Source organism: Symphodus melops (assembly GCF_947650265.1).
Source record: "Symphodus melops genome assembly, chromosome: 8".
NCBI classification, from domain to species: domain Eukaryota; kingdom Metazoa; phylum Chordata; class Actinopteri; order Labriformes; family Labridae; genus Symphodus; species Symphodus melops.
In genome coordinates this window covers 17,191,239-17,209,124 of record NC_136698.1, presented here as the reverse complement: position 1 = coordinate 17,209,124, position 17,886 = coordinate 17,191,239, and the positions used below count along the sequence as shown (strand labels likewise).

The window sequence follows — 17,886 nt, the reverse complement described above, 5'->3', positions numbered from 1 at the left end:
TTTAAATAAGTGATCTTAAATAGTCCTAATTTAATAGTTGAATTTATTTATTTTATTTTACAGTGGGCCTATAAATGTTTGCCTCAGTTTAAGGAAAAGAAAAGGAGGGAATATAAATAAATACATGGGAGGATAAGGTACACACGCTATGAGGCAGAGGGGGGAGCCCACGTACCCCTATCGAAGCATTAAGCTCCCCCATGGTCACCTGTTTGGCGCGCTCCATAGCCTGGACCACTTGTTGTTGGTGCTGTGGAACGAAACAAGAATCAGAGTTAAATACATTAATAATGCAAACGTCATCATCCTCTGACGATTATGTAGGTGTAACCGGAGCATGAATATAATGTTTATTAATTCTCCTCCAAACAGCATTTTGGTAATATTGACTTTTTTCTCTCTGAGCAACATGCAAACATTTGGCAATCGAGTTGAGCTTTGATGTTCTGTCCATCTGCAGCTATAAATGTGTGAGTGTGAGTTATTGCCCGTTGTATGGATGCATGTGCACGCCGTCTGTGTGTACTGCTGTCAGACAGCAGAGAGCAGGGTCAGCATGTATTAGCAGTGTGTGTGTGTGTGCGAGTGTGTCACCTCTTGCGACAGGAATGGGATGAGCTGAGCACAGATCACGTTCAGTCGCTTGGCAATCTCTGTCTGGAAAAGAAAAGATACTGTTGGTTTGATGAAAAAAAAAAAAAGCACACAGCCAAGATTGAGTTGGAACAAAAATAAAACACAGACTCAAAGGTTACACACACACACACACACACACACACACACACACACACACACACACACACACACACACACACACACACACACACACACACACACACACACACACACACACACACACACACACACACACACACACACACACACACACACACACACACACACACACACACACACACACACACACACACACACACACACAGAGAGAGAGAGAGGTAAATATTTCAGCTGCTTACACTTGGTCCATGCAAATGGAAACTCTGCCAGGGAGTTTGGCTAAAATATTCATGGACAGCATCTGCTGTGGCCTCAGCCACCCACACAGAGTGTGAGTGTGAGTGTGTGTGTGTGTGTGTGTGTGTGTGTGTGTGTGTGTGTGTGTGTGTGTGTGTGTGTGTGTGTGTGTGTGTGTGTGTGTGTGTGTGTGTGTCAGATGAGGAAGAGAAGCTCGTTCCCATTCTATTCTTACTGTGTGTATGTAACGTGTGTGTGTATCTGTTTCTGATGTCTCCTCACATGTCTGTGTGTGTGTGTGTGTGTGTTTGCATTTTGCATGCTTCAGTGTGTATGTGTGTTTCCTGCTGGGGGTCAGGGATTCTTGCTGTGGGTGCGTGTCTGTCTCGATCTGCTCTGCTACACTGCCGAGAGCAAACTCTTCCTCCCTCCATCTCTTCCTCTTCATCATTAACTCTCTCTCCATCTTTCTTTTATGTATTGCTTTTTCCATCCATGTATTAATGCAGTTATCAGTGATGCAATCTCTCCTGTCATGTGAAATCTAATGTACACACACACACACACACACACACACACACACACACACACACACACACACACACACACACACACACACACACACACACACACACACACACACACACACACACACACACACACACACACACACACACACACACACAGCGGCAGGCCCAACAAGGCTGTTAAGGCAAATAATGATATGCATGCAGAGATCATGACAACATCATTATGACCGCAGGCTGTTTGTCTTGTTGACAGCTAGACTCTGTTGTGTGTATGTGGAAACGCATGTGTGTGTGTGTGTGTGTGTGTGTGTGTGTGTGTGTGTGTGTGTGTGTGTGTGTGTGTGTGTGTGTGTGGACACATTCACAAACACACTCTCCCCACTCCATTCTCTCCCTTAAGTGATTTATTGATGCCGGACTGAACTTCCACCCCCTCCTTTTTCTCGCTCCTCTCTCTCTCTCTTTCTCTCTCTCTCATCCCTCTTGCTTGCCCAAATCTCTCCCTCCCTCCCTTTGCTTTCCATTTTTCAGCCAAGCAGTGTGCTGCTTCTCCCTCCCCTCCTCCCTCCCTCCCTCCTCTGAATCCATCAGCCCCCACCACAAGGGAGACACAATGATTTCTTGTTAGAGAACTCCAACTACTAAATGACATCGTCAGGAGAGAGAGAGAGAGAGAGAGAGAGAGAGAGAGAGAGAGAGAGAGAGAGAGAGAGAGAGAGAGAGAGAGAGAGAGAGAGAGAGAGAGAGAGAACACAAGCATTTGAGAGAAGGATAAAGAGTGTGGTGGGGGGTGGGGTGGAGGGCATAAATGGGATAGGGGAAATGAGAGGAGGAGGCAGAAGAAGGAGAGGAGGAGGAGGAAGAAAAGGGCAGATTGGGTTGAGGGAATGACAGCCAATGAACAAAGGATGTGGGAGTGTGAGGAGAAACAGACAGTAAAAGTGAGAAAGAGAGGGAAGAAGAAACAGAAGGAAGGCGGGGGAGGAAAGAGAACGAGATGGGGGGGTGGAGTGGCAGCAGCGGCACGACAAAAGTGAAAGCGACTGAGATGGCAAAATGAACGAAGAGAGAGAGAGAGAAAGAGACAGAGAGAGAGAGAGAGAGAGAGAGAGAGAGAGAGAGAGAGAGAGAGAAGGAGAGAGAGAGAGAGAAGGAGAGAGAGAGAGAAAGAAGGAGAGTAGACAGTAGGAAGGCAGTGACCTGATTTAAAGTGAAAGTCAGCACGGACTGTATGTCTGCTAGGAGGCAGAGGTAGGGTGGTGCAAAAAAAAAAAAAAAAAAAAAAAAATCGGGGAGAAAAAGAAATCAATGGAGACCAAGAAAGACATGGACGGGTGGTGAAGAAATGGAGATTAAGAAAGAGGAGGATGAAAAAGAGAAATCAAGACAGGGATTTAGGGAAGAAGAAAAGAGGAGCGATGGAGGACGATGGAGCAGGCGAGAATTAGGGGTGTTGATAGAAGGGCGGGGGGGGGGGGCACAGAGGCAGTAACAGACAGGGATTTATGACTGGCAAGAGAGGAGTCTGTTCTGAAGAGCGAGAGAGAGAGAGAGAGAGAGAGAGAGAGAGAGAGAGAGCGAGAGAGGATCACTCACCTGTTTGTGCATTTCAATGTTAAGGCCGTAAGACATCTCATAATACTGAAACACAGTCATAATACTGAAACACAGAAGAACAGGAGTTAGTTAGTTTACATGAACAGCAATATGATAAGGTCTTTTTTTTTTTTTTACATAAAGCTACAACTTTCTTCAAAATGACGTTGAACATTTACAACGTGGATACTTTTGTTTTTTGACTGAATGTGAAATATGAAAACACAATGCTATACATTATTTGATCCAACTTGAAAACTAACCAGAAGACAAGTCAAGAAAGTGTCCTCTAAATCTCATCTGCTGCCACTGTAAGACTTAATATCCTACAGCTGAAGGTTATCAAGTTGGGCTTTGTTGTTTTATTTTATCCACATCAGAACAAATGGGTTTTATGAAAACAAGAATAAATATTAAAAAAAACATCTGGGGTCATTTTCTATACTTCTCTTTTTGGATTGAGAGAGACCAACAAAGAATGAGTTTCATCCTGTTAATCCTACACACATGTGGCTTTAAACATCCTACAACACTACAGATGTATAAATCTGGGGCTTACCTCAGTCACTAACAAAAACATTGTCTCCTGTTTGATAGACATTTTCTGATAAGTGCTGTACAAAACCAAGCTTCTTTTTCTTTTTTAGAATAAAACTCTTTTTTTAAATTTTTTTTTTTTTTTTAAGATTAACATCCTCAGTCGAACTGAAGAGGCTTAGGGAGCCGAGTGTTGCAGACAAAGGGAGTCAGGAAGTATTAAAAACAGATAACATATTGATGTTTGCGACATATTTGGGAGGTTTGTTGAAAACAACCAAAACATAATAGTACAGCCTTTTTCCAACATGAGCAAAGAAGAAAAAAACGGACAAAAAAACCAAAACGTCTTACTATGAGATGTGTGAATTAAAATTAATTGGACTTATAAATAATCAACTTATTTTGGTTTCTGTTATTGTTTTGACAGTAAAACTTCAGAATTTCCTGACCCAGTCACAAAGTTGTTTTCTTTCCTCTTGGCTTCAGACGAGGACAGTCCTTGTACATGCACTCTGAAGTGCCCATAAAAAAGCACATCCCTGCTAATTCAATCACCTTGGCTTTGCTGAAAGTCAATGGCACTAGAATGACCCTGAGGCACTTTTTCAGCAATCAGGATTTAGACGCGAGGCAGCGAAATTGTCGCTGGGCAGAGGAAGGTGACAGACTATTGCAATAATCGCGTCTAATGTGAGCTATTTGACCCTGACTTTTAGCCGAATGTACAAAGAGCTGTGAGGAACGCAGGAGGGAGTGAATGCCAGAGAGCGAGAGAGACAGGTGAGGAGTTCTCTTTTCCATCCCGTCTCCCTCTCCCCGTCCTCAGAGATGGATGGAGGAGGGAACGTTTTAAAGTCAGATGCCTCGGAAAGTGACAGGCTGACATTTGCTTTTCAGTCCGACTGCTTGTGCAGAGTGGAGATTGGCAGTTAGGCAGCCAGAACAGGCTGGCAGGAAGGGAGAGGGGATGGCAGGGGTCCTCTCTCTCCAGACATCTTTCTTGGCAGTTAGCAAACATATGTGTGAGTGTGCAGGTGTGTGTGTGTGTGTGTTTGTGTTACCCTGCAACTATGGAGGCATGTGTATCTATGTGCTTTGCGTGCATGTTTTCTCTGTCGGTGCGTTTTCGCTCCTCTTTCTGTGTGTGTCTGTGTGCCGCCATAAAAGACGCCTTTTCTGGCAGCTGGCAGCTTCGTTTGGCAGTCGCTGTGCCAAGTTTTGCCTGTTGCTTAGCAACACCCAAACTCATCCAAACCCAAATCATCAGCCAGGAAAGGAGACCTGGCGTGCGCTCAATGCCAACTAACCCCCCTCCTCCCTCCTCATCACTAAGACTTCAATCCTCGCTCTTTGCCAGGATTGCCACATAGCTTCTTTTTGGTGCAGGCTGCACTCGGTCAGCTGTGGCTGATGCTTTTCTGATCACAGGTAACACAAGGATGGTGGTTTGCAGACAAAAAAAATAAAGTGAATTAAACACAGGGATTTAGCCTTTACTTTACAAGAAAAATATTGACACACACACACACAGTGCTGAATGACTGGCAACTACGCAGAACACCTTCACATGTCTGTCGTCTGTTGTTTCAGGATTTATCGGTTTTAACACCAAGATTCTCAGAGACGGCTTTGGGATGGAAAACCATGGACACGACTTCTTCAGTGATCTCTGCCATCAGTGATTTCAAAAAATTATGTTGCGAAGGAGACCTCAAATCATTTGGCACAGAGGAGAACTTATCAAAGAGCACAGCGGCTCTTTTCAGAGCTCTTCAAACGCTACTAAGAATAAATTGTGTTTTTCTTTTTTTTCCCGCTTTCCTGTGAAACATTACACAACATTTTCAGGAGAATGGATTTAATTCCATATTGGACATTTAATTTAACAAGAACACACAAAAAAAGAGAGAGAACGATCGGACAAGACACTGAAGACCAGCTCTCAGCACATAGGTGTTTACATAAACTTGGCCGGTTCGTATTGTGTATGGAGTTCTTTATACAGCCACAGAAAGATGTGAATCAGCTGTACAGCTCTGCATGCATATCTGGGACATGAAAAAAGAACCAGCCCATATAAGTGCTGTTTATTCTGCAGTCCTTTAATATAGGGTGTGTGTGTGTGTGTGTGTGTGTGTGTGTGTGTGTGTGTGTGTGTGTGTGTGTGTGTGTGTGTGTGTGTGTGTGTGTGGTCTTGCATGTGGTTTCTGGCAGCTGTTAGCAGATGAAAGGGATTGGTGGACTTGGCACGGCCACTTGTTAATGTGGAGAGACACTGGGCATGTGTGTGTGTGTGTGTATATGAGTGTGTGTGTGTCTCACCATAACGTAGTGTCTCTGGATCTCCGTCTTCTCTGTAGCCAGTTTTTCACATTCCATTTTCAAACTTCAACGAAGAGAAGAGGGAGAAAAAAGAAAGAACATGAGTTCTGACATGTATCATATCTTATCTAAAAACACACAAGGTAATAAGCAAAATGACAACAAATAACTCTTCACTCGCCCCCCCCTCTCTCCCCTAGCTTTCTCTCACACTCTGTGGGGGAGGAGGGAGCAGGGGGACTGGGGTGCTGACAGCCCATTATCACCTCAGAGCAGAGCAGAAATAGACGAAGTCACGCTCTGAGCCTGAAACGCAGCCAAGACTGCAGGCAGGCACATCCAAGGTGTCTCTTTCTGTCTCTCTCTCTCTGGACAATTTTCTATCTACTCCTGCGCCCTCCACTCCTCATTCTGATTCTTCCCCAATTACCAGCTGGTCTGCCAGTCTGTCCCTCTGTCTGTCTGACCGCTCCCCCCCTCCCTCTTTCACCTTCCACAGCACACTCTGCCAAGTTTCACTAACGGCGCTTTAAGTGGGTCAGAAAGGCCAATTCTGTGTGAAATAAATCTGCTTTACGTCTTATTGTATGCTCAGGACATGACCTGAGTTGGTTGCTCAGTCTGACACACACACACACACACACACACACACACACACACACACACACACACGATGTGATAGCAGCCAAACACTGTCCTGTGTCTCTCCGAACCCCCCAAAACTGTCCCATGTGTCCTCTAAGACTGGATAATGCTGATAGCTGAATTTGCAAACACACCCACACACTGGTTCAAGCACTCAAACACCTCCCCTGTCACCTCAAAAACTCTCTCTCCTTATCTCTCTCGCCCCATCTCCCCTGAGGTGTCGTACATTTTGGTTCTTCAGCAGTTTACAGACTTGTGGCAGATATATTGATGGTGGTTGTGGCAGTATGGTGGTGGTGGGGGAGGGGGGGGTATGGTGTAGTGAGTTGGGACATTGGAGGTGGGTGGAGGAAGGAGGAGGTGATGGTGGGACGGTTGTTTAGCAGAGGAAAATTAGAATATGATTAATACCGCAACATTACCCCCAGCCGCAACAGGTAATAACGGTCCCATCCGCTCGCCTTCTTCAGCACCGTGTGCAACCACACACACACAACACACACACACACACACACACACACACACATAATTGACTCATTTATCATCTGCAGCCAGTTGAGGAGGAGAGCAACAAGGGAGGAGGGGGAGAAGCAGGATGAAGAGTGGGAGAGGATGGAAGCGGGGGAAGAGTGGAGGTGTGGGGGGGTTAGTGAGGATTAAACTCCCCCACCCTATAGATTTTATTACAGTGGAATTGCCTCTCGGCAGAAGTCACTCACAGCTGGGCTGAGGACTAATGGGACTGTGTGTGTGTGTGTGTGTGTGTGTGTGTGTGTGTGTGTGTGTGTGTGTGTGTGTGTGTGTGTGTGTGTGTGTGTGTGTGTGTGTGTGTGTGTGTGTGTGTGTGTGGACATACCTTAACAAACATAAACTTGGGAACAAAGCCCCAACTCGACACACACAGATTGTTTTTACACAGAAAAAACATCAGCGTCAAAGTTTCATGAGTACCTCAATTTGGTCTCAGCAAACTCTGTATCAACAGCTCGTCTTTGATAAAAAAGGTACACAAGAGGGTGATGGTTTTTTTTTTGGTTTTTTTTAATAACTCATCTGTTTTGATTATATTAAGACTCTTTTGATTAGAAAGAGTTTATCAAACTGACTAGCGGGCACATCGTAGCGGTTTGTCAGGATGCATGCAGCCGGCCTTGGTCTCATCTCTTCACCCGTCACTAAGTTGACTGAAAATGATTTTGAGACAGGATTTCCAACATGGTGACCACCACTGCTGGGCTTCAATAGATCACTTCACAAACCAATGGCTGATGTTACTGAGACGCCTGAAACGCTAGAGGGAGCAGTAAGGAGCGAGAGCAGATCATTTATTGATCCTACTGTTCTCATATGGATAACAATACTACAACATTCAATAAATACACTAATTAAGTGGTAAGTATACAAATATATGTTACATATATATAGTCTCTGTGCGGGGAAGACTGTCACTGATAAAGTCTTATGAGTTAGCATTTCTAGCCAAAAGATCCAGAACTGACCATTGGGTCAAATCTCAGGTTCGTGAAACTTAAGCTAACTGTGTGGAGCTCTTGCATTTTCTTTTTTTTGGATAATGTGTCTGCTGGACATTCTCAGGAAAAACCACAAGAGGTATACGTCACTCTGCGTATATAGACAACATTCACAATATAGACAACATTCACAAATTCAGATGTTCAGGGACTACTGATGAAGGAACCCGTTTCTAAATAAAGTTTTGACAAATGGACATTCAAACCAAAAAGTTTAACTCCTTTGGTGAGCAGGTGAATCAACCAGTAATCCTCGACAGCAGACTGTGTTACAGTGAGGTCCAAAACAAGTCCTGCGAATGATCTTGATTGATACAAGTCAAACAACAAAGAGAGAAGCGGAGGTAGTCGAAGCAGTGATAGCAGTTGTTTGATCACACACAGCTCATGTTGATCTCTTCGAACAGAATCAGTTCATCGGACCATATTCATCTGCGAAACTCAACTATAGCTTGTGAGTGCATGCTTTCCTACACTTATACACTTCACAGCAGGTCAGGTAGTTCTTCTTGGTTAAAATGCTTGAAAAAAGACCATCTGTGGTCTGAATGCCACATAAACAAAACCTCTGCGGCTCATCAGATTTCAATTTGGCAAATGAGCAGTTGAGAGTGAGGGGGGGAAAATCAATCTCTCCTTACCCGTAAAATCAGCTCTCTGTTTTTGGCACAGTGCTCCAGAAAGTGCACAAAAGACTTACAAGGTTGCAGCTCATGCACACACACACACACACACACACACACAGAAAGTGTGCAGACAAACAATTGTGCTTACAGGAAAGACCCCAAGGTCACACTCTGAAATAACCATTCCCTGCAAAATGGACTTCAAGGAATGAAATTACTCTCTCTCTCTCTGTGTGTGTGTGTGTGTGTGTGTGTGTGTGTGTGTGTGTGTGTGTGTGTGTGTGTGTGTGTGTGTGTGTGTGTGTGTGTGTGTGTGTCATTATGTGATTGTAGGAGCATAAAAGAGTTGGACGAGGGAAGAAAATGAGGGAGAGAGGGGAGGAGAGTGGTGAGCAGGAAGTGGGTATTTCATGTTGAAATGATTGCCTGTAATAATGAGTGTTTGGCTCAGCACCATTTACTGAGAGAGAGGGAGCGGGGAGAACTGACACACAGCAACACAGGGAGAAAAAAAAAACAAGATAGAGTGAGAGAGCAAGAGAGAAGAAAAAAACAGAACGCAAAAAAGGAGATATGACTCTGAGTGTGTGTGTGCGTGTTTGTTTGTGTGTGTGTGCGTGCGTGTGCGTGCTGTGGTGGGCTCGGTTCCTCCAATCTTTCACTGGCGGTGACAGGAGATAAGATGATCATCCGAACTCGCTACAAATCTGCAGCCTGCCAGCCTTCAGACAGCTCTGTCAGTGATGCACACACACACACGCGCGCGCGCGCACACACACACACACACAACTTGGAGCATGAAAGCATTAAGTGTGCGTTTGTGTGCTCTCTAACACACCAAAGCAGCGTGCATACAGTAGAACATATACTGCATGCGTGTAGTCACACAGAAGCAAACACACATACACACATTTGTACACACAGACACACTCTAACGAGCCTGTAGAGAGTGAAGCATCTAATTAAGACGTTGCACTTTGTAGAAATGTGCCCACTGTCTTTTTATTCCAAGCGAGTGAAACAGGCTACTGGGTATTGTAAAAAATTGCGAATCTTTTTCTTTGCACTTCTTTTTATCTTAACATTTTTTTTTCCCTTGACAATTCCTTTTATTGACTCTTTTACAGAGAGAAACAAAGACATTTTCAAAGTTATTTTTTTCCCATTAAACTCTCGTCAGTTGCTTTTGGTTGTTAAAGAACAACTTAACTGTGTTTACAGAGAATATCGATTTTCTTTCCATAAAAAGATATTAGTAAAAAGAGGTCCGAACAAACTGAGCATCAATAAATGAGTGGGTGCCAGCTGATCACACAAAATCATTCTGAGGATTTTTTTTTTTTACCCATGTGGAAAATATTCAGCGGCACAGTTGTTCTGCGCCCTACAGTCCTTTTTCTAACATGCATGGTGCGAGCGGCCGTCCCGATGGTGATTGGAAGTTTGAGATTGAATTGATCTTTTCCTTCTCAAACTTTGATACAGATTCAAAAACTAACAGGATAAGGGGAACGCTATGGGATATTACCAATATCATTGCATCCGATTGGACCTGTTAAAAGACACTGTTATATTCTTGGTAAAGAATCTCCATAGGTAGTTGCTAAGTTAGCTTCTGCTACTTCACTCTAGTTAAGGGAGTCATCTTTCTCTCAATAAAAAAACAATTCTGATTACTTCATATTTTAAACACTGACTTTTTATACCTGCATGGTTAATACAGAAAAGTGTTTAACATGCATCATAGTTTGGGCTTCGGGACATTATGGAGAATTACTTAGCACATTTTTGCCTGACAAATATGTTGCTACTTTTAAACTGGTTATGACAAGATCCTTTACAGTTTGTGTATCACTAGTGCAGAGAGACCGTCAAGTAGTTAAAGTGTCTATAAAATGCTTGGTCAGATTAAGAGTTAATGATCTGAATTTTATATTGTTTAATTAAGAAAGCAGTGTGTCTTTGCAAAATCCACTTTATTTGGGTCTATTGACCCACAACATTTGACAGAAATCCATCCAGTCCTTTGTTTTTGGTCTGCAAGTCAAAAATGCTACGTTTAAAATTTTCTGAACTTTTGACATCACAACTTGTATTGTGGTTAAAAAAATAAAAGAAAGAAAAGAAAGAAAAGAGACACACACACCAAAACGAAGCGTTCTGAGAGAGCTGGTTTATACAGGGTCACAAACCTCCTCTGATGCTTGATTCATGTTATATTTGGAGCAAAGCACAGCACAGCTATTTCATTTAGAGCACAGGAGACTGTTAATAAAATAATGTTTGTTTTTATTATCAATGAATCTACCTTTAATCCATGGCCAATCAATCAATAGCTTTCAAAGAAAAAAAGACATGTCCAACAGAACTTCTCAGTGCCTAAGGAGGCCTTTCATATGCTTCAATGACAAAGACTTCTTCAATAACATAAAACTGTAAAGAGCAGCAATCCTGTGAGGAAAAAAATTAAGTCTAAAGTTGACATAAAATTCATCAACTAACATTCTGTTAATTACCTTAGAAAAAGACTGATTGATTCATTTCTTTATTTAACATCAAGAAGTACATCCCAATTAACATCACTACCAGATATGTGAACCTTGTCAAAACGCGGAGACTAAACCTCCTTATTAATCCTGACATGCTGCGAGCAGGTCTGGCTCCTCCATCACTTGCTCAGCAGTCTGGAGCCCATCGTTTTCTCGGCAGACAAGCAACATAACTGACACGAGTGCTACACAAACACACCGAACGACACACACTGATGGGGAGGCATGTAGCGAGTGCACCAGTGTCGTGCCTTTACAGTGTCAGCAGCGGTTAGCCCGGCAGCCTCCAGGTATGTGACTGTTCACTTTACATCACATTAACTATTGATCAACCTTTCCTATCTGCTCCGCTGGAAAAACATTCAGACTCTCTTCAAACATACACACACTCACAAACATTCACACACAGGGGACCCACCCAGCTCGCCTGTGTGCTCTTTCATCAGCTCTCAAGGGTGTGTACCAGAGCAAATACACACACAGCTCACAAAACAAAGCTGGGATCTTGTCGCATAATAGTAGTCCAACCGTACTTCTCTCTGCTGCTAGACTCACTGCACAGACTGCTCTTTTACACACACATGCACCACACACACACACACACACACACACACTAAAAACAGAAGGAGGTTTTATCAAACACATTAAAAACACAGGACACGATACACCAACGACAAACCGTCAGCTCTCCTTAGAGCAAATATAATTGAAGGACTTGATGAGTGACTGATTCAGTTAGACGATACACAGCTATTTGATCTAATTATGTGTGTACGCAAACATCCACAGACATGCATACTCCGTGTGCAGAGCAGACTCACTGCGAAGCAGGCGTTCAGAAATACACGGTTCCTTTAATGCTGCACTGTGAGTTTTAAGGTACCAAAACAACTCTTTTTTTACTTTGATGCTGTGTGTTCAATATTTTTATATTTATGAAATCATCGTTTCATCAACGGTATCCACAATGTGACAGTACACTTTGTTACAGGTGATTATAACTAATTATTGTTTGCCAGGTTTGTGTGTTGAGAAATCCCTCCGTCATCGCTTTGGTTCTCTCCTTTTGCCCACACCGAGGGAGAAGAACTATGAGTTTATTGTTAACTGCAGCTATAGCTTACGTTAGCTTCACTACCATGTGATGCGTGAAGCACCTTGTTCTGGGCCAGAAAGTGTTTGGAAATACGACTTAATTATGACTCATGATTTCAAATGTCAGAACTCCCTGATCTCAGTTTTTTTTTATTGTTTTTATTTTAGTGTTCAAACAACTGTACCCACCTCGTTTTGTTAATCAGAGGATAATTCCATGTATGGTCACGGGACAATGTCATGATGACATACACATACTCAGGGTTTTTGGAATAGTAGCAGTATGTTCAGCTCTTCTTGATCCACAGAGACCCCCCCCCCCCCACACACACACACACACAAACCCACCCAGCCTTTATCAGCCATAATTCAGTGTGTGTATGTGCTTGTGTGTGTCTGTTTATAGAAAGAGAATTACAGTAATGAGAGCTCTGTGTCGGCAGCTCCTCCCATCTCCCCTCAGTCTGCTGATTACAGCCCATTTAGGTAGTTAACACACATAACACACAAAGATGCACACAGACACAATCAGATCAGCTGACCAACCAATGACCCTTCAATTAATTAACCCTGCCATTTATTTAGCTTTCTTGGTAAGCTTTCTCATCCCTTCATACCCAACACACATGCCCCCAAATCCAACAAGCGACACACATATTTAGAAAAGCATACACACACACACACACACACACACACACACACACACACACACACACACACACACACACACACACACACACACACACACACACACACACACACACACACACACACACACACACACACACACACACACACACACACACACACACACACACACACACACACACACACACACACACACACACACACTAATCCCCTCCCTCCGTCTCTTTCCTGCTGTCTAATCCAACATCCATCAGAATCCAGCCACCTTCTCCGCAGACAAAATACACACGACTAAGCCCTGCTATTTCTGGACAACTGCTATTTGTGTGTGAAGATAATTGGAGACTTACATGTGTATAAGTGTGTGTAAAGCACATGCATCAACTTAGGAGTGTGTCAGTGTGTCTGGTTCTGGCTCTGTGTGCGTTCAGGTCACGTACTCCCGGCAGCATTAATAATGTACAAGAGGCTCTGATTACGTTTAGGTGCCTGAACTCCGATGTGATCAGACCGTGGCCTGTCAGCTGTACGACTAAACAAGGCCACTGTTAATCCCACTGACTGCTTTCTGAGTGGACCTTTCCAAAACTGCCTCTGACAGACTTTTAGGTTTACATCTGGAAACTGACTGTCCCTGCCTTATTCAGACTGCAAGTTCAACATGCAATATTTATACATCCGCCCTGTGCGGAGTAGCCTCTGTGTGTTTACGAGACTCGACATGAACGACGGCAGGATGGCTCTCGAACCCTTATGGAAAGAGTCATGCGGGTTTGCTTTGCTGCTTGTCATGTTAAAGGATGACTGATATGGTCATGATATAAATGTAGAGGATCATGAGAAGCAACACACGACAGGGCGCTGTGGCAAACGCAAAAACATAATCCATGTATTCAAGTTTCAGTTAAACGTAGTCATTAGCCCTTTTCAGAGTGCGACTCCGAGACAGCGCCTTAAAGAACCTCTGCCTCTGATGACATTACATCCTTGTACATTAAAACTGAATCTGAACAGTCTTATATTGGTGATTTATGTAACTTGTTTAATGCTTACAGTCCTTCTTAAATCAGCAGGTTTCTGTCTGCTCAAAGACGCTCAAAACACATCAGCAACCAGACGGGTTAAAGTAACATTTGACAAATTTCAGAAACAATGTCTGATATCCCGTTGTTCGAAAAAGGCAGGGTTGGTCATTTAAAAAAAAAAAAAGACTAGCATGATTTTGAAAGTAGCAATCTCTCCGTGCTCCCTCTTCACCCACCCCCTTCTCTCTTTGCTCCCTCAAAAGCCACACCCCTTACTTACATGCACTAACGCCATTGGTCAAGAAGCAGATTTCAGCTCGTGCTTCGAGTGTGGGCTCGTGCATGCATGGGGTAGAGAACAAGCAGGGAGGCCTGATTGGTTCGTACAACTCGATTGCAGACATTGGTTGAAGTTTTTACAGGCTTACAACTGCTGCAGATGACGGATTTTCTTTGTTTCTTTGTTTCTTTTCTCGGGGAAATTACCTACCCTGTCTTAACGACTGCATGGTTATGGGACAGTTTGTTGATTGTAGCCATGGGCACGAAGACACAGCAGTTCCATACAATCTTTACACCAGCCTGCAGGGTGAGCAGTTGCAGAACCAGGTAAAGAAAAGGTAACGTAAAAACACGACCTTCCTAGAAACCTAACCTGGGCTTACTTAAACAGCAAGTGGTGGATGAAATGAAATCACAAGCTCACTCTTGCTTCCAATCGGGTTCTTAATCTCATCATTCATTCATTGTTTATCCTTCTAGCTGGCTCCAAGTACCACAGCTTGGTGAGAGGGCGATGCTCCAGCTATTTTGTAACATGAGGAGCGAGGCTGAACGGCTGCCAAAGGAGCTGTCTCTACAAACAGATCCAGGGGTAACCCGTGTTCACTGAACGGCTTGATTAGTCTATCCTGTTCAAAGAATAGTGGATAGGAGATCTGCGAAAAAATTTTCATATTTCTACTTTAAACTGGTGCCACAATGACAAGGGACTTCATCCCTGACACAAATACAACCAAACGGAAAAACAGATATCAAAGCCGGTCATTAATGCCTATAGTGTGACGCTCGTTCATTTCTCTGCACTTGCAGAGGAGAAATATTCAACATAAAGATTCCCAAAGATAGCCTTATTCTTGAGTTGTTATCTATACATGCAAGAGTCAACAATTCCTACCTATACAGTCCAGTCAGGTAGGACTAGACAAAAAAAATAAGTTTTTGTGTCACTCTGCAGAATGGAAGGGTATTCTTATTTCAACAGCGGATGTGTTAACCTGCAACGATGGTGCATTTAAAAAAACGTCTGCTTTACAGCCTGCATTAACATCTCTCCTCCATGATCAGCTTTGATGCTAGGTGTGAAAATAGGCTAATGTTTCCCGAGGACTCACTGACATCCGATCACTCGGTTTGAACACTCTGCCCCCTCATGTAACATCTGTTGACACATATGAAGAACAATGCTTCCTCCCAACAGGTGAAAATGATGACACATTTGGTAAACTTTAAATTATGCACCGGTGCTGATTTGTATATGCAGTAGGAAATCGTGATCCGAGCCGAGTGGTCTCCGGAGATCTATCAGTACGTAAGCAGCAGCAGCAGGCACAGGGGTTAGAGTGGCTGCGGACGAGGCTGCTGTACAAAAGAAGTTGGACGTGGGACAGAAAAAGAGGGAGGGTAGTTTTGGCAGACTGAATGAAAGCAGGATAAGATGGGAAGAGTGTGTGTTGAGCGGGTGGGGAGGGGGGAGGGGGGAGGGGGGGGGGGGGGTAGTCCTGTGTAGTGTTGCCACAAGAGCATAAACGAGAGCGGGAGAAAGAGAAGCCTGGACTCCAAACAGCCAGCCCAAATCCCACATTCAAAGGCTGAGCACATTCCTGCACATCAAGCGCACCAAACAGTCACGCTTAGAAAAAAAGAGACACCTGAATATAACCCCTATGGTCTAGTCAAACTGAGCCAAGAAAGTTAGTCAAAACATCACATAGCTTTGTGTTATCTTACTGATTGAGTGTGCATGTTAATGCGTGTGCAGGTACTGTACATCTGTGAGACAACAAGAGAAGGCAGAGCAGTTGAACAAGGGCCAACGGCAGCAATTTAATGCACAGACATCTTACAGCACGCTATACAGATCAATCAAATCCAATTAAGGTGCACATGCCTGGTAAATTACTCTGCATGATGAAGATGTACAGATGGAACACATGAATGTATGGTCGCTGTTTGTACAATCCACTGTGCTGTGTTTTGGCATCAGACAAGCCTTCAGACTTATGGATTCATTTCCTCTAGCAGTCTTTCTGGACTGTATACAACTATCTCACCTTTCCCTGAAGAACCACGCTTTACAAACACATCTCCTACGACGTGATTTCAAACAGGAGTGCTGAGTGTCAGTTTGGATTCGAAGTAAAAAGCAGTAAACAAACCCCCCCTTTCAAAAAAAAGCCCCCACCTGTGATACTGGGTCTGTAGGAACTGAAACTCCTCCTTGATGCGGTCTAGAGTTTCCGGGTAGGTCAGTTTCAATGACTGGGGGGTCCCCGATGCTGCTGCGGCTGCGGCTGCTGCGGCTGCCACCACTGAGGCGGAGGAACCCGGAGGTGGCTGGAGGGGTGCCTGAGAGGACATAAAGAGATAACGTCAATATTTGACTCAGAAGACTTTAATACGTTTAGGATAATTGACATGGGGAAAAAAACAATCCACAAAATCATGTAAAAAACAGACTACGGTGATTGCTAGGGATCCCACGTTTTAATGCTCTTTATTAGAAAAAAATATATATATACTGAACTGCATCTTCATAAAACATCACAAAATGACTACAGGGGGTAAAGATGCACATCTGCATGCACGCCTGTGTGTCACTTCTGTCCGGGGTTGTGTATTACAGACATGTTGTCATTGCATGCAGAGCCAGATGTGAATGGGTCACTGAGGCTTGGATGGGAAGAAGGAGGGCTACTGAGCCAAATATGCACACTTTGTTTAATTGCAAGCCTGAGTAGAACACTGAAATAAAAACAGACAGAGCGCTGGAAGGGACAAAGATGGGGTGGGGAGACCCCCCATCTTGGCTGAAGACCCCTCCCAACCCATGCTTAGTCTGCCATCTCTGCAGGGTTCAGAGCAATTAGGAGACTACAACCATAGGAGTAATGCTGCAGGACAGGCAGACAAAAGGGGGCTGAGAGCCGGACTAGCAGGGAGGTGGGGGCTCTCCGTCTGTCAGTTTATACGACTCTCTGTCAGAATAACAGAGTGAAGGGGCCAACGGGGCAGCCGGTTCACAGGCCTCCCTACGGTCAAGTACCACAGTGAGGTTAAGTGATAGTAACATACTGTATTCTACTCCAAGAAAGAGCTGAGTTTTAGGACGTGGCTTCGTCGGATGAGAGTTTAAGTCTTTCAAAAAAATGTATGATTCAAACAAGTGATAATGGGAGAGGGAGGAAAAGCTTTGATTTGACTCCTAAAGAAACCATGACATCATTTATTGTAAAGTTTTCAGATGTAGTTGATAGTCCATATCTTAAAAAACTCTATGCCTCTACATCACTAAGAATCAACTTCAACCTGTTGATTGTGTTTTCAATATGATCATTTAAGATGTATGACTTGTTTTATATACGGCCAGCCATCAGAGGAATTTTTGACAGTGTTACTTTTAAGAGTCACATCATACCGAGGACACACGCGCTCGCCGCCTTTCTCTGTCCGTCCTACACTCATCCTCCTTCCATTTCCTCTCTATTTATCACTCTCACACAGATTTCAAATCTAAAAATTAA

The 17,886-nt window shown here is 43.7% G+C and overlaps 1 protein-coding gene across 3 annotated transcripts in view; it reads right to left on the bottom strand.

Moving 5' to 3' along the window:
• Nucleotides 1–17,886, bottom strand: part of tle2a (TLE family member 2, transcriptional corepressor a) — a 40,036-nt gene that overhangs the window by 10,460 nt on the left and 11,690 nt on the right. Inside the window, exons 2-6 of one of the 3 annotated variants that reach the window (XM_079349886.1) lie at nt 16,548–16,711; nt 5,961–6,024; nt 3,099–3,143; nt 595–657; nt 146–250 (exon numbers count right to left, since the gene is read on the bottom strand). In XM_079349886.1, coding sequence (XP_079206012.1) covers nt 146–250; nt 595–657; nt 3,099–3,143; nt 5,961–6,024; nt 16,548–16,711 — 441 coding nt within the window. The remainder of the gene's footprint in view (nt 1–145; nt 251–594; nt 658–3,098; nt 3,144–5,960; nt 6,025–16,547; nt 16,712–17,886) is intronic. The other 2 variants (XM_079349887.1, XM_079349888.1) reach the window with 2 other exon arrangements.